Below are 20788 nucleotides of genomic sequence, written 5' to 3'. Positions count from 1 at the left end.
AGAGGAAAATGTGCGAAAATGTTTTCTGAACATGGAACAAATGAAACAGAAAATTTGATATAAATTTACAGAAAGTACACAAAACTATAGTTGAGTTTCATTTTATTCCCCCGGCAGGACTACAATATAAAAATTTTATAATAAAATAAATTATAGGATAGGAGCAGAAGAATGTCACTCATTTTCCAATGTATTCTGCGTGTACCATCACACAGTTCTGGGAAAGAAGCTATTTGGCAGATCCTTTCAAGACGCCAACGGCCAAGCCCTTAATGACGCCTTACACATTGTACCCAGCATTCAACGCAATCTTTTTCATGTTTGCGACTCCACAATTGTCCTGTCGTGGTTGTTACGCACCTCATCGAAACTGTAAACATTCATCGCCAGACGTACGGCGTAGATCCTAAGTCCTAGAACAGAAGGCTTAAATAGTCTTCCCTATTTAAGAATAGTCTTCCCTATAACATTGAACATAAGGCTGACCAATCACCGATTGAGAGCCTATCTCTTCGAGTTTCATCCGGGACCAAACTCATTCGCTGCATTGCATTTGTCCCACGCTTCGTTCGCTAAATCCGAAAACAGAAACCATTTCTGTGTCAGCACATGTTTGAGGAACTTGACGATTCTCGCGTTTGTGCCTAAGACAGGCTCAGAACATATTTACATCTGACCGACACCTGTTGGAGAAGAAGAAGCTCATTTGAGACGAGCTCTTCATCACTAAGGACCATTTCGCCCATGGTTTGCGAGAAGGGCCTGCTCCGCGTCGGGGCTGCTTGTCCAATTCGCTATTCTCCGAAGATGTCAAGCACTCTATAATTCTGCAAAAACAGCATCGCATTCCGTACATCATCCTGGAGCACACACAGCGCGAAAACATGCACTTTGTCGATTTACATACACATATTTGATATTTTCCTAGTTTAAGCCGTTTGCCGACCACCATATCCATTCTCATTTCCTTTGGCCGGCAAAAGGTTTCCATCTTTCGCTCCGCTCCATGTATATAGTTACATATTCCCAACTCCCACATACATAAGTCGTATATATATAAGTTCCTGAACTCCAACGTGAGGTGGTTCGAGAGGTGGGGATCTTCCATGTAAAGGATACTGAGAACTTGTACCCAGAAAACTTCGATCGAATGACCAACAGATCTCTTGACGGGAAATATGTATTATCCCAACCCTTCAAGGATTCTGAGCACATAAACAAAGACACCTATGAGACAAAGGCACATGACATCCTTCATCCAGGGCTAATACTAAATGGCGAGATGCTAAAGAGGCCAGAAAAGAATATTCAAATTTAAATTTAATGCGGATATCACCAAGATGTATAAGCAGATTATACTAAATGCCGCAGACACTCTGTTTCAGCGAATACTCTTTCGAAATGACCGTGGAGACATCTCAGACTATTAACTTCAGACTGTCACATTTAAAGGTAATTGTTCCCCCTTTTCTGGCCTTACAAACGTTGCAGTCGTTGTCCGAAGATTTCAACGGCCGATATCCACGTGCGTCTCAAATAATTTAAATCCCAGAAACATCTTCCCACGTCCAGTCGTATCCTCCACCTTAGCCCGTTTCTGACGGCGTCATAAGGTAATGCGGTCGTTTGACTGCATCTGAGTCGTTATTTCTCGATGAACGTCATCATATCCTTTTGTCGTAACCATTCAAACTATCATCTGGTCACGTTTACTCACCGTATTTCCATGCATGAAGGAAATTAGCTTATGGTTTGTCTCATCTGGACGAGGTACTGGATTCCGAAGCTGCGGATCCTGATCAAAAGGGTGTCCTCGACCTGCAAGGTGTGAAGCATTCCTCGTAAAAAAGTGCAGGCTCAGTTAATGGGTAGATTACCTATGCCCTTTTCGTGATCTTTTTTTTTCGCGGCTGCCGAATTACCAAAGGCTATGTGTGCGTCTTCGGCCTTAGGAGACCTGACCACGGAGAAATTTTCGGAGCCTTCTCAATGTTCGTGGCCAGAAGAAGAATGAGAGGACACTCTCATTCTATGTGGCGACAACGGAAAGACCTGTGCGGGCGCGGAAAAAGCCCTCACGGGAGACTTCCTCGCTACAGGAATAAATACTCTGCTCCAAGCTTAGCAACATATAATCCAAGATCCGATCGCAGATAAATATGTGGATCCCACCTCCAAGAAACCGAGTGGGAAGAAGAAGACCGTTGTCCACCACAAAAGTAAGATCCACAAGTCGGGCAGACACCGCACGATCCGCCACTCACGAGGATGCAAGGAATCCCCATAACAGATTTGGCCAGACATGTCTTAACATGCTCCCCTGCTCTTCATTTCCTATTATTCTTATTCTTATATTACACTCAATCATTAAATGACGCTTTATGATATTCTCAAAAGAATACCTTTTTTCGGGTATCTGTCATTCGAGGCACTTGGCCTAAAGGTTACTGCATTGCGTTTTTGATAAAAAGTTAAGTTTAGTTTCTGCGGTTAACTTAACTATTTGACTTTTTCTGAACTAAAATAGGCAAGCATCTGGAAATATTTGAATGAAGTATCCTTAGTTAGCAGTTTAAGAACACAACTCTGCTATAAATCAGATTCTTATAAACGGTAATAGCATACGGGTCAAGGTATTTAAGTAATTATACTTTTAAATAAAAAAATCTTGAAACTCCTTTAGAAAATAAGCATTTAATTTCTTAATAAGTAATATGATAACAACATAATAAAAGTAAATTAGCATTTGGTTTAAAGCTGTTCTTGTGGGTTGCTAAACTTGATTTGTGCGGTGTTCAAATCTTAATCCCGGCGGGATCGGTTATTCCTCTTGCCCACGCGTGAGTGGCGAATCGTGCGGCGTCAGCCCGAATTCTGGATCTTCTTCTAGTAGCGGAATACGGTAGCCTTCTTTCCACTTGGTTTCTTGGAGGGGGCAGGATCAGTGGCCGGAGGAGTAGTCGGATCAGTGGGCGGAAAAGTGGCAGGACCAGTCTGTGCCCAGGCAGTCGAAACGAAAGAAAGGTTACCTCGTCGAGCCATCAAAGCCTATCCTGTCATTTCAACCCTCCAGGAGCCCCCACATGAAAGGCCTGTGGGAAGCAGGGGTCAGGAGTTTCAAATCTCACTTCTACAAGACCACAGGTAATTTTAAATATACCCTTGAAGAGTTATTTACACAACTGTTTCGTTTTGAGGCATGTCTCAACTACAGAAAAATTTCCGAGATGTCAGAGGATCCATATGATATCCTCGATACCCAAGATTATGAAATTTCATGTTGGCATTCCCACTAGCTGATTAACGGCTTTTTGATAGTCTGAAATTCTACTATAGCATTCTCCCCTGTTTTTCATATTTTTATTAGTCCTATAAATTTCTATTGATTGGCCAAAAAACTTATTGCCATGCCAAAAACTGCCAATTGGTTCTATTTCCCAATATCTATCGATATACCAGAAAAATTATGAAATAACGCCTTCGCATTTTCACAAGCTAAGTAACGAATCACCCCGCTGTGCATGCATGCTTGGTACAGTCGTATGCATGCGTCTCGCTCTACCGCTATGCGACCGCGGCTCTTCCTTTCTCAATATGTGCGGGCTCTGCAGGTGTTAGCTCTCCGGGTTGGCTCTACCGCGGTACGGGATCTGCCGGGTTGGCTCTGCCGAGTGTAGTTGGGCACTGCCGGTGTTGGCTCTGTCGGCCTCTAGTCTTGTTTCGTCTCATAATCTATGCCGTATTTCTTAATATATACAGGTGTCATCCGTGGGAATTCCTTATTTCTATACCGAACTACTCTAAATATATACTGGTACCCTCGTGGTCTTTTTCTTAAACTATATATTATTCCCTTACCTCACTAATATTAACTTAACTACTCTGGAAATGTCGAGAACCAGAAGGTTCCCTCCCTCCCTTATTATTGCCCATCCGTAGTGAAATTTACAGAAATTAAACGCAAAGAACATACAACAAACAGACCCTTGGTGTTCAAAAAACACTCGAGTGATGTTTCTATTCGCCTTGCTTTTTTCTCAAAACATTATTTTCTTTCTAAAAACATAGAACACCATTATCAAAAGGTATTTTTAAGTAATTTTAAACAGTATACGTCCATATGTTATGTAAAAAGTACACTACATTTTGAAATTATTATATCTTATATATATATATATATATATATATATATATATATTAAGATCTATAAGAACATACGCTTTCAAAATCCACTATGTTTATTTATAATTTGAAGTTATTTCATTTTACATTTTTAAATTGCAGCTGCTAGAGAAATGTAATTTATTCTTCAAAGTTTGGGGCAGCACTCTTAGTTTTAGAATAATCCCTCACAGGCGAATAAAACTGAAAAAAATGTAAGATTCAATATATTATTGTATATTTCTTCTAAATAACACAAATAACAGTAAATCTGTAAGTCCACCGACATTTAAGAGCTTTAAATATTTTTAGATTTTAGTAAGCTAACACTGTACGATCGCAATCGGTTTTACATTACTTACGCAAACAATTGTTTACCTAGCAAAAGATAATTGCAAGGCAGATACAAAAAAAATGAAAACATTTTTAAGTAACAACGCGCATACGATCGTAAAGGTTTAGGAGGTTCATCTAGAGAAGTGATCCTCATCAAGAGTATGTATACTTATTAAGGTCAGGAAGGCATTCTTTTACTTGTTGCATACATTATAACGAATCTACTCTTCTAGTGAAGTAAACAAATTCGATCAAAAGCTATCTGAAGGGAACATTTTAGACCATGTGTAAGTCTCTGCTGATCCCTACATTTCTGGTTGGTCACGGGCGATAAAATAAATTAAAAAGAGAGAATGCTATAGTCGACTTCCCCGACTATGAGATACCCGTTACTCAGCTAGTTGAAATGTCATAGCGATATTGCATGATTTTTCTAGGATATCGATAGATATTGGTAAATAAAATGAGAAAAAAACCAAAATGTTTTTTGACAATTCAATCGAAAAAAAAAAAAAATACTAATAAAAATATGAACAAATATCTAATCATTTTTCCAGTGTGGGCGTGGCAACATGGGCCAACAAACTTGCGCTGCGTCGATGTCTCTAGAATCTGTATGCTTAATCTCAACCTTCTACCTTTATAGTTCATGAGATCTTGACGTTCGTACGGACAGACGGACAAAAGGACAGACAGGCTAGATCGACTCGGCTATTGATCCGGATCAAGAATATATATACTTCACACAGTTGGAAACGCTTCCTTCTGCCTGTTACATACTTTTCAACGAATCTAGTATATCCTTTTACTCTACGAGTAACGGGTATAACTACAATATTGGTATAAATCCCCAAAAAAGTAAGAAATATGTATTTATATATAACCAAATTTTTTTTCTAACATAACCACGGTCGAGGGCTTTTCTTGGCCCTTTAAAATATGAATATTAAGGAGCAAATCTAACCTTGTATTGCTTTTCTTTGTACTCTTGCCATGGTTCGGGATTTGATGTGCGATTCCAAGTGACATCGGGATTACGAGTTGCAAGTCGAGCCATATAGTAGACGGCTCCAATAGCTCCCGCTCCAACGCACACATAAAGTGGAATTAACTGAACAAATTTCGGTTATGCAATCAACAGATATCTTAATATAATCATAAGACTCACAGCTGGATTTTTTTTAAGACTTTGCAGACCAAGACCTTGCATTTTGTCTGCGTTGTAATAAAAATGTATTAAATATATTAAGATGGAAACACAAAAAATTACCTAACTTTACTCAATCCAATATAACAGAATGGAACTATATATTAGATATGGACATACTTTGATGGCAACAGCGATGTCATCGATGTTTTCCAAACATCGGCATAATCGATGTTTAGCTCAAACATAAAAATACAATTACTTACAACAGGCAGATGTCATTTAATTTTATATGCAATGACAGCATGCCGTTATTGAGGGATGCTTAATTAGAATGGGAGCTCAAAAATCATGCTCGGAAATAATTTTTTGACATCTAAGGAATATATTATTTTATATAGGTAATTTTTATGCGTACATTCTTTGTCGCACAGGTACGCTGTCATAATTTCAAGACGCCGACTATCAGATACTCGATACTCACCTAGTAGAAATGCGAACGCGAAAAATCATAAATTTTTTGGGATATATTGGTTGATAAAATGAGAAAATATTTAAAATTGCTCCAAAGTGTGGACGTGTTAGTTTTTGGGCGGATAGTATCTTAGGAGTGGGCGTGTCAAAAAGTTTTATGACAAATCAATAAAAATTTACATAACTTATAAAAATATGAAAATAAATCAACACATATTTCAAAAGTGTGGGCGTGTTAGGGTTGACGTGGCAACATGAATTTACAAAATTTGCGCTGCGTCTTTGTCACTGGAAATGGTTAATGATTAATCTCAACTCGCTAGCTTCTATTGTTCCTGAGATCTCGACGTTCATACGGACGGACATGGCCAGATGGGCTCGACTATTGATCCCTGATCAATTGATTCTGTGCTCTCATTCAGCCTCTTGGAAACTTTTCAAAAAATCTAGTTTACCATATTACTCTACATGTATCGAGTATAATAATAAGCATCATTCACTTAATAAAATATTTTTGGTGTAATGTATTTAAAATGGATATGACATCATAAAACTTTTCCCAAACGTCTTCAATACTTGAATCTCACATATTTTTCACCACAGTTTAATCATTAAAAATCAATTTGGATTGTTTTATTAAAGTGATTACTAAAGCAAGGTATCTAGTTAAATTATTTCAGTTTTTATATATAGTAGTATATATATATTCAGTATATTCAGTATATTCTTGATTTCGTTATGTAGGCCATGTGGCTCAGTGGAACTATGACATATTCATAAGGTTGCGTATTTTACAGCACTACAAACTTACAATCCTGTTACTATTGCTAATCAGTGGACTACATACTATCGAAAAAAGGCGTCGTCGTTTAAAGAATTTATGTTAAAACCTGATAAAATGGGCACGTTAACCGATTTTGGACAGATAGCTTTGAAATGGGATCCCAAAAATTTGGAAATTCGCACAATGTCGGTTGAAAAAACACTTGAACCCCTTGTATTACAAGTAACTACTCTTGTAAATACCAAGGGCCCAAGCAAAAAGAAAAAAGGTAAAACGTTTATAGCTTATAGTGCCTAGAAAACTTAAATGTTAGTACTTTCAATTTAAAAGCAACTTTTTGCGAGTCGTTCATAACTATGCGTGCGTGTATACTCTTTTTTTTTATTGATTAATTATAAGTATTGTGTACATACGAGAAATGATAGAAAATGTTCTAAAACGGTTGTGTACATACATATTGGGAAATCTTTATTTTGCAAGATAGAAAGCGTATTAATTCAGGTTTTTTCATGTAATAAGCTTAAAACTGAAAACGAATGTGAAAGTATATTTTACTGCTTAAAACGCAAGATTGCGAAAATAAACAAAAAATAGACTATTAGTGATATATACAGATACTTTTTATACCTCTGAGGTGGTTAATTAAATTTGAGTCCGAAGGTGTAAGAGTAATGACTTATGCGAGTATATAAATATATATTCTAGGTATTAACAGCCGAGTCGATATATGTATCAATGTCCGTTCGTCCGTGTGTACTATGTATATTTTGATAGTGTTTTATTTTGTTACATGTTTATCAAATTTCTAATGCGCTCTACCACTTGGCCAGATAAGTTATTGGGTACATAATTGGATACATTTATAACAAAAAAATACTAAAAAAAAATAAATAAAACCATATCCAATATGCAATGCAGTCTCATCCCTTCTAGCTTGACAATTTTGCCAATTTTCGGCGACCACTCTGAAGCCAAATTTGTTAATGATTGGCGACGATCAGACTATACAATTTTGCTGATGTTCGGCCTCGACTTGCAATATTATTTTGAATGTTCCCAGATGTCTTCAACAATTGCATCATGCACCGACAATTTAGACAATTTTAACTTTTTGCTTATTTCAGTAATTGTCTTCCCAGTATTATAATAATCTATAATCAATACTCCGATTTCGGTGCAAATAGGAACATTTCTGACCTCAAAATTAAGGTGCAAGAGATGTGGGACTCGATTTTTCCAGAACATTGCTTAAAATTTGTTAAAATCAAAGCCAAAGCGTGTTAAATGTGTAAATGTGGCCAGGTGCGACGATACAGTAATATTAATTATTTAATTGAAAATTAATTATAGTATTCAAAATAACGTGTGTTGAATATTGCATTCTGCAAAGAACAAATGCTGTTCGAATTAATAGTGGTTGAGGTGTTTGACAGCTTTATTTAGGTAAGTTGACACATTTGTAAATTTTCTTTTCTTTGGTGATTGAGAGGAAATCATCAACGGTGACAAGATCTATTTATTTAAATAAAGAACTTTTATAACGTGGTTCCTAGTTCCTTATAATGAATCATAAGTATAAGAATAAAAGTTACATTTATCTTCTCAAGTTTAATGTATTTTATTGTATTAATTTGTATTTTGTATTTGTAGGAAAATCAAAGCGGGCCAGCGCATTAGTTGCAGCTGTTGAAAAGGCTACAGAAAATTTTATTCAAAAAGGTGAACAGATCGCTTATGAGAACCCAGATATTACACAAGAAATGTTAACAGCTGTGGATGAAGTAAAAAAAACTGGAGATGCTATGAGCATCGCAGCAAGAGAATTTTCTGAAGATCCGTGCAGTTCCCTGAAGAGAGGAAATATGGTGCGAGCAGCGAGGAATCTGTTGTCAGCTGTAACCCGCTTGCTAATTTTAGCTGATATGGTTGATGTACATTTGCTATTAAAGTCACTCCATATTGTCGAAGATGATCTAAACAAACTCAAAAACGCTTCGAGTCAGGACGAGCTTATGGATAATATGAGGGTATGTGTCGGAATGAAATAAATAAATAATATTATCGTATCTGTATAGAGATATGTACACTTTAAACAAAATAAATTATTCATTTCCATGCTTGTTCTTATTGTCCAAAATGCTTTTCTTATCAAAGATCGAATCATGTGAAAAAAAAAATGATCAAAGCTGGTTGATTTGCGAAAAAATACATAACTGTACATTCGAAAATTCTAAAATTTTTGTGGCAAACACGTGTTTTCGGTTGGTCATTTAATTAGACCAATTTAAATTTCTTCGTATAGCGTGGACAAGTGTAAACTTTTGTATAGAAAAAAAAAAAAAAAGGTTACCCGAGGTACATTTGAAGAAAAAAGGGTAAAGCTCCTGTTATGAGCTTATTGGAACGTCAAAGAGTAGACTTCCTACACTTGCATGGATTGTCCAATCGGAACATTGACAGTGTGGGGTGCTATCACATTTTATGGCACAATTGACTTGGTTTTTATCGATCAAAAGATGAACCGCGATCGCTTCAAAACATTGTTTGGAGTCCGTATTTCCAAAATTAAAAGATCTTTTTGGACCAATTCCTTGGACTTTCCAAGAAAACAATACTTCATTATTCTGCAGATCTTAACGTAATTGAATATGCTTGGGGCTGGCTCAAACGGAAAGTATATGAAGGAGGAAAGAAATACGAAACGTGCTTGGAGCGAGATTTCCTTGAATTACTTAGATTCCTTGTATCATTCTATGAAGGATCGAAGCAGGCAGTACTCATTACTGAAATTATTTTTGACAAAAATGTCATATAGTAACGCCAACTAGTAATTTAAGTTATAATCCAAATACTTCTCTTATAAAAAGAATTTTTGACTAGCTTTAATAAAATGTTAGAAAAACACAATTTTGTTAAATATGTATAATCATTTGAATATGATATTAAATAAGAAATGTTTTTGCATATCAACTTCTTTTCTAACGTCCTTTAATAAATAAATATGAAGCAAAGTTGTATGCAACTTAAGGTCTAAGCTTAGACCAACGGTGTATATGAGAGCAATTATATTTTTTGACCCTCAATAGTCTTCGATAAACGAGATTTATTTGTAACTAACACAACAAATTTCTATGCTATAATTAATATTAGGCATGCGGAATTCAGCTTCGCAGACTGCAATTTTTATTATACCCGTTACTTATAGAGTAATAGGTTATACTAGAATCGTTGAAAAGTGTGTAAGAGGTAGAAAAAAGCGTTTCCGCCATATAAAGTCTATATGTTCTTGATTAGGATCAATAGCCGAGATTATCTGTCCATGTCCGTCTGGCCGTCCGTCCGTATGAACGTCTTGATCTCAGGAACTATAAAAGATAGATGGTTGAGATTAAGCATACAGATTCTAGGGACATACATGCAGCGTAAGTTTGTTAATATTTTCATCGTTTTCTTGTTTGTCTTGCCAATTTTTACTTATATACCTAAAACACTGTTGCCACGCCCCTCCTTTCACCTAAAAAACGCACAAAAAAGAAACTGCCCGCCAATACTTTTGAATAGTGATACTTTTTTTCGATTTAATTATTTCTCTCGTAAAAAAAATCAATCGATTTTCAACCAAATAATCAGAATCACTATAAATACGCGTATATCAACTAGCTTATAATAAAATTTTAAAACATTGAACCAATAAATGTCGCCATATCATCTCAAAAACACCATACTCTATTCTTTTTGACAGTAAAAAATTTGTATAATTTTCCGATGATTTATCAAAAAAAAAATTCAATTCAAAAACCCATTTTGCATAATGTCTGTATTTTGGAAAAGGATGATTGTACTGAAAGTTGTAAAAGGTTATGGGCAGCTTTTGAGACTTTCGTTAGAGACCGTGTTAGAATTTAAGTTTCAGACAGAGAAACTAACCGCATAAAATGCAAATATTAAAAATACGCTAAACTTTTTTGTGAGTGTCCATTGAACTAAATGTCAAATATTAACAAATGAGGAGGTGTCATCAGTATTAAGAAAGAATTCTACCGTTAAATTAAAAAAAAAATCCGATAAATGGACATGCTACAATATGCAGTGATTACGACTGAAACGCCAATCAAACCCTTAAATTTGTTCAATTTTATAATTAATCTGTGAAAAAAAATAAAGACCACAAAAATGTTCTAATATTTTATTTTTTATAGCAATTCGGACGCAATGCAGGAGAACTCATAAAACAGGCAGCCAAACGTCAGCAAGAACTTAAGGATCCCCAGTTAAGGGACGATTTAGCAGCTGCTCGGGCGATGCTTAAAAAACATTCAACTATGCTGTTAACTGCATCAAAAGTATACGTTCGTCATCCGGAACTAGATCTAGCAAAAGTAAATCGCGATTTCATTCTAAAACAAGTTTGCGATGCTGTAAATACTATCAGCGATGTTGCCCAAGGAAAGTCATCCCAACCGACAGATATATACAGCGGAGCGGGAGAGCTGGCTGCAGCATTGGACGACTTTGACGTGAGATAAACTAATCTTGTACATTAAAATTTTTTCAGTATCGGTTTTAAAACTAATTGGCACTTACTGTCTACGGTGCTTTATCTTGTAGATTGCAGCGTTAACATTACACCCAAAGGAAGAAAAAAATAATCTTTACACACTTGGGTCTTTTTTTAAACATATAAACCATTTCATTTCGTTTTAGTCTTCGTCTTAAAAATTTTTAAAGTAATTATTAAAATAATTTTAAGTGTTTGGATTAATGGGTACAAAAAGACAAATTTGAACCTATTTACGGGGTATTATTAGTAGGAAGGATTCGTTATCGACCCTTTAAATTATATACATACATGATAATATTCCGGATCACCATTAATAGGGTAGTCGTTATGGCTACACCGTTTATATGTCTGCTTATCCATTCGACGCAAACGAAAAATAGTTTTAATAGGGTATAAGCTTCGAGAGCTGAGGCCTTATTAATTTTTGATATTCCAATTGATTGGGCTGTTGATACTGATCGTAAAGATATTTATTTGTTGCCAAATACCTTATATCCAAATATTAAGTATATATATTCTTGATCAGGATCAATAGCAGAGACAAAGACGCAGCGCAAGCACTCTTTGAAAATTTTTTTTAAATTTTTTCTCATTTTATTTTCCAACATCTATGGATAAAAAAAGAATAATTATAAAATTTGGCGTTCTCGCTTTCACTAGCTGAGTACCGTGTTTCGTATAGTCAGGGTATTCTCTCTCTTGTTCTTATTATTATGCTATTTGTTCATCGATTGTTATTGGTCTTCTACACTGCAGGAGGGAATTGTTATGGATCCCATGACCTACAGCGAAAAGCGTTCACGGCAATTGCTCGAGGAGCGGCTGGAAAGTATTATTAGTGCAGCAGCATTGATGGCGGATGCAGATTGTACTCGAGACGAGCGACGAGAGAGAATTGTGGCCGAATGCAATGCTGTGCGACAGGCTTTACAGGATTTGCTATCTGAATATATGTCAAACGTGAGTAACATACTTACAATTATTATATTTATACCCGTTACTCCTCGAGTAAATTTGTTGAATAGTGTGTAACAGATAGAAGAAAGCGCTTCGATCTGGTTTGTCCGTTTGAACGCCTCGATTTTCAGGGACATGTACACATCGCTGACGCCCACAAACGCGAAAACTGAAACGTCCACAAACCGTCCAAAACTGCCATGCCCACAATTTTGAAAACTGTTTTGATATTTCTTTGTTTTATTATTTGTCTTGCCGGTTTTCACTTGTATACGATAAACACAACTAAGATCAATAAAATTTATTTTTTCCCAATTTTTACTGATATTCCTGAAAAATGTTGAAAATTCTCGGTCCCACTTGCACTAGCTGATTAACGGGTATCTCATAGTCGGGTAACTCGACTATAGCGTTCTCTCTTGTTTTAACCATATTATACGTTTAGATGAGTCAAAAAGATAACAGCCCAGGACTCTCTCGAGCGATTGATCAAATGTGTCGAAAGACTCGTGACCTAAGAAGGCAATTGCGAAAGGCTGTTGTGGATCATGTTTCGGACTCTTTTTTGGAGACTACAACTCCTTTGCTAGATTTAATTGAAGCTGCGAAATCGGGAAATGAAAAAAAAGTTCGGGAAAAGTCCGAAATATTTACCAAGCATGCTGAAAAACTAGTTGAAGTAGCAAACTTAGTATGTAGCATGTCAAACAATGAAGATGGTGTTAAAATGGTTCGGTATGCTGCTGCCCAAATTGAAAGTCTTTGTCCGCAAGTTATTAATGCAGCATCGATATTGACTGTTAGACCGAATTCAAAAGTAGCTCAAGAAAATATGACTACTTATCGACAAGCCTGGGAGGTGCAAGTTCGTATTTTAACCGAGGCCGTGGATGATATTACAACAATTGACGACTTTTTAGCAGTATCTGAAAATCACATTCTCGAAGATGTAAACAAATGTGTAATGGCTTTACAAGTTGGTGATGCCAGGGATTTGCGTGCAACTGCTGGTGCTATTCAAGGTCGATCATCACGAGTTTGTAATGTTGTTGAAGCTGAAATGGACAATTATGAACCATGTATTTACACCAAACGAGTCTTAGAAGCAGTCAAAGTTCTACGAGATCAAGGTATGTGTTAATTTTCAATGTAATACTATATATATGTTACTTATAAATATTTGTTGCTATTAATTCTAATTTTTTACATTTACATGTAAATAGTACATTAAATCGTTTTGGCCATATATATTCCCATATAGAGTTCTCAAATTTCTTAAATGAATATCAATAATATCACCATAACTTTTGTTTTTGGATAACAAAATTTTCATTATTGATGCCAATATATTAGTGAGCTATAATAAAATTTAAATGTTTGTGCTGTCTAAATTATATATAATAATATTTTAATACTATGGTCTTTGCCATTTATTAAGAATGAATATATAATAAAATATATAGGCGTGCTCCGGTAATCGGAATTCTGTTACCGGAGCATGCCCGATAATATATTTTAATATAAGATAAATAACTATTATTATCGTGCATATTCCAAAAATCTTGGTCACTGGCGGGTGTGCATACCAATTTCAAACTGACTATTTACCTACGTAAAATCTTGGTACGCGAAGCCGGTAAATAATGTTTTTCTTTTAGTTATGATGAAATTTGACCAACGTGTGGGAGCAGCCGTTGGAGCCCTTTCAAATAACTCCAATAAGGATGTTGACGAAAATGACTTTATTGATGCTTCTCGTTTGGTTTACGATGGAGTTCGTGAAATTCGAAGAGCCGTTTTAATGAATCGAGTAAGTAGTATAAGATGCCCATTTCTTTAGAGTTATGATTTGGCTTCTACCGTTAGCCCAAAGCCAAAAGCAACACTCGAAGCATTACTGCATGTGATTGAAAATGTATTAAGAGTCAATATTTTATCATTTTACAGAGCCGGTGGCAATGTCCTTTGTCCTAAAGCTCACGAGAATTCGCTTATGCGGACAAACGGCTTAAAATGCTAATGAAGAATTTATGATTATTATAGACTAACTCCGAAACGTAACTTCTTATCACTTCTTATTCTTTCAAAACAATTCTTAATGAAAATTGTCTATCTGTTGTCACACTCACTAGTTTCTAAGGAACAAAACTCACAATTATTACTCTCTTTGGCCTTATCATGCCTCTCCCTCGCTTCATTCTTTCGGTATATGAAATCGACGGCTTAATAAAGGCGAATAAGAATAAGATTTCTAAACAAGAACGACAGATTCCAAGAGAAGAACAAAAGCAATCAATCATTTCAAACTTACAGATTATAATAGAATATATTACAAATTATTGATTTACGACCTAATTTGGTTCCTAAAGACAACATTCAAATTGCTAATAATATCTTTTTATTTTTAGAGCTCGGAAGACCTTGACACAGATACTGAATTTGAGCCAGTTGAAGACTTAACCTTGGAAACTCGAAGTCGATGTGAGTAAAATGGGCATATTTATTTAAAAAAAATCGTATGAAGGTGTGGAATTTATCAACTTTTTCTGACCTAATAATAATAACTGCAAAATGGAGAGAGATATTAAAATTAAGATATCCGTTTTTTTATAATTTTATTAGTCTTGTAAATTTCACCCGATTTGTCCAAAACTTCTTACCACGCACTCTATACCGCCCTAACTTCTGAACAATTTTGAAATTGTTTCTCCTTTTATTCCCCAAAATCTATCGATATCCCAGAAAAATAATGAAATTTCTCGTTCGCATTCAGACTAGCTGAGTAACGGGTATCTGATAGTCGGGGAACTCGACTATAGCATTCTCTACTGTTTTTTTATTATGATCGTGAGCTCTGTGCTGTTTGTTCTTCAAAATAAGTATTTTTGAATTTGTAATAATCACAAATTTTAATTTTAAAATGCAAATTAGCACACATTTTTCTGGACTAATACTTTGTGTTGCAGAAGTTTGTATGTCAACTCACTAGCATATTTTTTTGTGTTTTCTATTATTCAGCAAGTGCTCATACCGGCGATCAAACCGTTGACGAATATCCCGATATAAGTGGCATATGTACAGCTCGAGTAAGTCATTGCTTGCCAATCATATATACCGATAAATATGGATACAATATGTATTTCAGGAAGCAATGCGGAAAATGACGGAAGAAGACAAACAAAAAATTGCTCAGCAAGTGGAGTTATTCCGTAGGGAAAAGCTAACGTTTGATTCAGAAGTTGCTAAATGGGATGACACTGGAAATGACATTATTTTTCTGGCCAAACATATGTGTATGATTATGATGGAAATGACGGATTTTACTAGGTAAGTTTCCTTATAGATATCCCTCTTAGACATTTTTGGTTAACAATATTTATTTCACCTTTTTTTCACAAACAAAATCTTTAAATGAATGAATTAGAATAATACCAGTTGTTTTTTACATATTATAATTTAATACGACACATTTAGGAAGACATCCGAATTAATGCCGAATCGAAATTGGTATTCGTTACCTACTTTTAAGACACAAAAATTATTCTCGGTCTGAAAAGCTTTTTAGGGAAAAGTGTTACGGTGCAACCGATGCAATGTATACTCTACGAGTAACGGATAAAACTATAAGCAAATTAGGAAGTCTAAGCTAACTAAGAACTAGGTCACTCGGATCAGTTTTGTTTGTTGGGTAAGAAATTACATTGAGCTGTACGATTGAAAGGCTTATATTTAATACATATAAAGGGGTAGTTTATTATGGGTTTAATGTCAATTTGGGAATTGTTGCAAGTGGCCTTGTTTTGGGGAGGCAGCGCATGTTTTTGGCATTGGGATTCTTATCGGCCACAGCATATGTCAGCGGCTGAGGTGAGGTTTCTCACATCATATAGGTCAAAGGGTTTTTTAAAATCTGGATATCTCAAACCGACATCTTCAGAGGCCAATACTTCCCTTAGTTTTTCAAAGGCTTTAATTAGTTTAACTAATCACTTTCCTTGAGTGATTAGCACTTATTTTGCCATTTTCGCCTTCTCGGAGTTTTTGGGATTTCAATATTGTATAAGGCTTGTACCGTTTCTGGTGAAGATTGAATTCCACATCTGGACACAGTAAATCCCAGATACTCCACGCTCGTTTTCCGTCCCATTTTAGCTTCTTCAAGGTTTTTCGAAACCCAGTTAATAAGCTTTACGTGGGTGGTGATCACGTCTTTTTATGACGAATTCATCGGCACCTTTTTTATCATTCGTTGAAAAGGCAGAAGGAAGCGTTTCCGACTATAAAAAGTATATATATTCTTGATCAGAGTCAAGAGCCGAGCTGATCTAGCAATGCCCGTCTGTCCGTATGATAGTCAAGATCTCAGGATCTGTGAAAGCTAAAAGGTTGAGATACATACAAATTCTAGAGATAAAGACGCAGCCCAAGTTTATTGACCCATGTTACCCCGTGTTGATATTTTTACACATTTATATTAGTCTTGTACATTTCTATCGATTTGAAAAAAAAATTTTTTTGCCACGCCCGTTCTAACGCCCTAAAACTGCCCAAAAATTGACAAGCCCACATTTTTGAAAAAGTTTTGCATATTTTTCCATAGTTTTATTAGTTAATTTCTATCGATTTCCCATACAACTTTTTGCCACGCCCAATCAACGCCCTGTAACCGCCAAACCGGTCACGCACACACTTTTGAAAAATTTTTATATTATTTTTTTTTGTTTTATTCCCCAATTTATCCTAATATATCCCAGTAAAATGATGAACATTCGTGTTCGCATTTCCACTTGCTTCGTAAGGGGTATCTGATAGCCGGGAACTCGACTATAGCATTCTCTTTTGTTTTACTTAAACTTTTATAAAGAGTTGGAGCGGTTCATAAGTTTTTATTCGACGAATTTTGTGTGCTGATGAAGGGGGGCAGCGAAGCTGGTGGAGCGGACGTAGCTGATGACGACAATATATATATACAATATATACTCAATTCACTTTCCATTCCTCAAAATCAAGTTCTTCGAGCTCGTTGAGAATTTTTCTGAATGTTTGCTGAAGCTCATCGATCAGCTTCAAACGCACATGAAGAACGGAAAAACGAAGTTATTGCAGAGCTTGATAAGGAGTCCGCTAAAAGTTACACTATATTATAAATTGCAGTCGCCAGCCAAGGTAACAGCAACAACATCGAAACAGTAGAAAAAGACACTCGAAATCAGGCTCAAGCGCTCTTTATTGAAACAACGAAGTTACATTTAATGTTACCATTAATTTTGCCTTAATATTGGAAACACAAAAATGGTTGTCCAACAACGCACTCAGCACCAGCAGCGAATTAATTAAAGATAAAGCTTAAACAGCTTTGTATGATTTGCACTATATAAAGTCAATTAGCTATTTTTGCAAGAATTGAAGACGAGTTTTATGTATCGATTTCGAACGAAGATGTTTATTGGTTGCAGCAAACGAGATTCTGCGTCGATGCGAATATGCATAAGGGACGAAAGTGAATGAAAATGAGCGACATAATCGCAGAGCGAGAGTGCGAGATGGGAGAGCTTAGATGATCACACAGCTGATCTGCGTAGATAACTAAAGCTGAGGTGTGACTAATTGTGTATGCAATGTTGGCAATAACTGAAGACATAAACTTAGGTGTCGTCTTCATAATACGTAGTTTTTTTAAAATTGGTCTAGATATTATATTTAGATACCACAACAACAAATTTGTTTGCTCCTTTTTCAAAACGTTTATTAAAATTATATATTTATAAAAATATATAGATATATTTTTATTAACACGAGTAAGGAATATAAAACATGAGATAACAATATAGTCGAGTTCCTCGTTTGTGAGTCAACGGTGATTTATCTAGATGGAGTGCGAAGTAGAAATTCAAAAATTTTGGTTGAAACATTGGGCGTGCCAAAATGTTTTTTTCAATATCGGTCAAATTTGTTTGGGAACAATAAAATGTAAAAATGTAAACATTTTAAATAATTTTGGGCGTGATAGTTTTGTGGGTGTGGCCAACAACAAATACATTGGTTCCCAAGGTCTCGAAACGACATTATTTAAGCTACACTGCACTGCTCACTAAAAGGGCGCTGTTTAAAATCTTATTTGATTCCAATATATCCAAAATGAGAACTTTTTTTTTTTGCAGAGGACGAGGACCTTTAAAAACTACTATGGATGTTATTAACGCAGCAAAAAAAATTTCCGAAGCTGGTACAAAGTTGGATAAACTAACCAGGGAAATAGCAGAGCAATGCCCAGAAAGCAGCACGAAAAAGGACCTCTTAGCGTATTTGCAACGGATTGCCCTGTATTGTCATCAAATCCAAATAACTTCAAAAGTAAAAGCAGACGTTCAAAATATAAGCGGTGAACTTATAGTTTCTGGGGTACGTATAATATTGAAGATGATGAAAACTGATATTTAAAAGTGTGATTTTTATAGCTGGACAGCGCTACATCGTTAATTCAAGCAGCTAAAAATTTAATGAACGCCGTTGTATTAACTGTAAAGTACTCATATGTGGCATCCACAAAGTATACCAGGCAAGGAACAGTGTCTGTAAGTTTTTTTAAGTACAAAGGTATACAAAAATAAAAACTATTTAAATTTTTTATAGTCTCCAATTGTTGTATGGAAGATGAAAGCACCAGAGAAAAAACCATTGGTCAGGCCGGAAAAACCAGAAGAAGTACGGGCGAAAGTTCGCAAGGGATCTCAAAAAAAGGTTCAAAACCCAATACATGCATTATCTGAATTCCAGAGTCCTGCTGACGCTGTTTAAAAATTGATTTTATATCAATATTTATTAATTACCATACACAGAGTAGTATCAAATCATTGCGTTCATCTCTGGTTATTAAAAGCAATCTTAATGCTGTAATCAATTCAGTTTTATCGACAATTACATTCTTATATAACTCTAATCGACCCTATATAATATAATAAAATATTCATATATAAATCGTTTTTGACAAAATTCCTCTTTTAAGGGCGGGCATTTCTCAATTCTAATGTTGCGTGTACGGTAAGACCAAAGACACTAGAATAACAAGATGCGTAACGCCATACGATTTTTTGGCCGTGGCTCTAGAGGTGGCCCAGGCTCTCTCGAATTTTTTCTTAGAGAGCGAGAGAGCGCTACAGCGAACAGCTCTTTTCTACGCATACAGTGCACTGTGGTTTTTTATGTGTTTTTTTTTTGGCAGAAATTCAAAATGATGACATATCATCTTCACCAAATGTGGTTTGTGTTACTCTTTACACTTGTTTGAGGAAGGTTCGTGTCTAACAATACGCACCTGCCATAGTGGATAAAGTGAAATTAGTTTTCGCGGTAATAAACTTATGGACAAGTCCAGAATACTGGCACATATCGAAAATAGTGACCCCCCAAGTCACTAACAGTGAAATAATAGTGAAACGAAAACATTTTCATTCAAAAATACAAAGTTAAGTTACTCAAACTGCGGCTCCGCTGCAGCGCTGCCCAGCTGCCACGCGATCGCACAAACAGCTGTTTGCGAGCTTAATGCTTTTCTATCCCAGGGTTCAAGTTTTGGCTAAAACCCTGGTGATTTCGTGCACACTTCAATATGAACTCTTTAAGTGAAACCGCTGCGGCTGATGAACCATTGGATACTGCGCTTCTCTCGAGCCCCCAATGTGCTGCCCCGCAGCGCTTTCAAAAAATAAAGCGAAAGTCTCGTGCTTCTCCGGAGACTGAAAGCAAGAAATCCAAATCAAGCATCGGCAAACATGGGGAAAATGCAGAACCTAGATATGGCGGCAATTCAAACCGATTTGGCTTACTTGCGCATCTCACAGCCGACAAACAAGTAGGCAATGAAATTGGCGATCTGTATGACCAGCCCAGTACCAGTCATCAAGCTGCTATTGCTGCCGCTAAGCGGGATGCAGCTTCCGCTGGTACCACTAGCTTATTCAAAAAGGCGCAGTCTAAACCACCTACTATAGTAATGGAGGGAGTGGACGACGTATGCCTGATGATGCAGAGCATCGAAAACATAGTAGACCTAGAAAAGGTTGAGGCTAGGGCGTCAATGAGCGGTGTCCTAAGGCTTTACGCGGCTGACGCTAATACATTTCGCACCATAGTGAACTGGCTCGAGATCGAAGAGTACGAGTTCCACTGCTACCAGCTTAAAGAGGACAGGCCTTACAGGGTATGCGTGAAAGGCCTGCACCATAGTACGCTACATCACCAAATCAAGAATGAGCTGGAAAAGATCGGGCACAAGGTTCTTGATATACACACACCGCTTAGGCGAAACGAACCAGGTACCTCAAAAGCGTCGCCAGTCAACATGTTCTTCCTAAATATTGCTGTTGCG

At 36.2% G+C, this 20788-nt stretch overlaps 2 protein-coding genes across 2 annotated transcripts; one reads left to right on the top strand and one right to left on the bottom strand.

Moving 5' to 3' along the window:
* Positions 1-4215: 4215 nt before the first annotated feature.
* On the bottom strand, positions 4216-5853 carry LOC6620136 (cytochrome c oxidase subunit NDUFA4). Its single transcript, XM_002044312.2, has 4 exons — positions 5768-5853; positions 5666-5712; positions 5462-5608; positions 4216-4365 (listed from the first exon to the last, which is right to left on the bottom strand). The coding sequence occupies exons 2-4, from the start codon at positions 5705-5707 to the stop codon at positions 4303-4305; spliced, it is 252 nt and encodes an 83-aa protein (XP_002044348.1). The 5' UTR covers positions 5708-5712; positions 5768-5853; the 3' UTR covers positions 4216-4302.
* Positions 5854-6998: 1145 nt separating this feature from the next.
* Positions 6999-19317, top strand: LOC6620135 (catenin alpha). Its single transcript, XM_002044311.2, has 12 exons — positions 6999-7170; positions 8553-8929; positions 11102-11419; positions 12220-12423; positions 12866-13550; positions 14079-14230; positions 14829-14901; positions 15439-15506; positions 15566-15747; positions 18582-18822; positions 18879-18995; positions 19054-19317. Exons 1-12 carry the CDS (start codon positions 6999-7001, stop codon positions 19216-19218), a joined length of 2754 nt encoding a protein of 917 aa, XP_002044347.1. The 3' UTR covers positions 19219-19317.
* Positions 19318-20788: the final 1471 nt, after the last annotated feature.

The sequence above is a fragment of the Drosophila sechellia genome, chromosome 3L, assembly GCF_004382195.2.
Source record: "Drosophila sechellia strain sech25 chromosome 3L, ASM438219v1, whole genome shotgun sequence".
Lineage (NCBI taxonomy): Eukaryota > Metazoa > Arthropoda > Insecta > Diptera > Drosophilidae > Drosophila > Drosophila sechellia.
The sequence above is the reverse complement of the archived record's forward strand: the minus strand, read 5'-3'. Positions and strand labels throughout refer to the sequence as shown.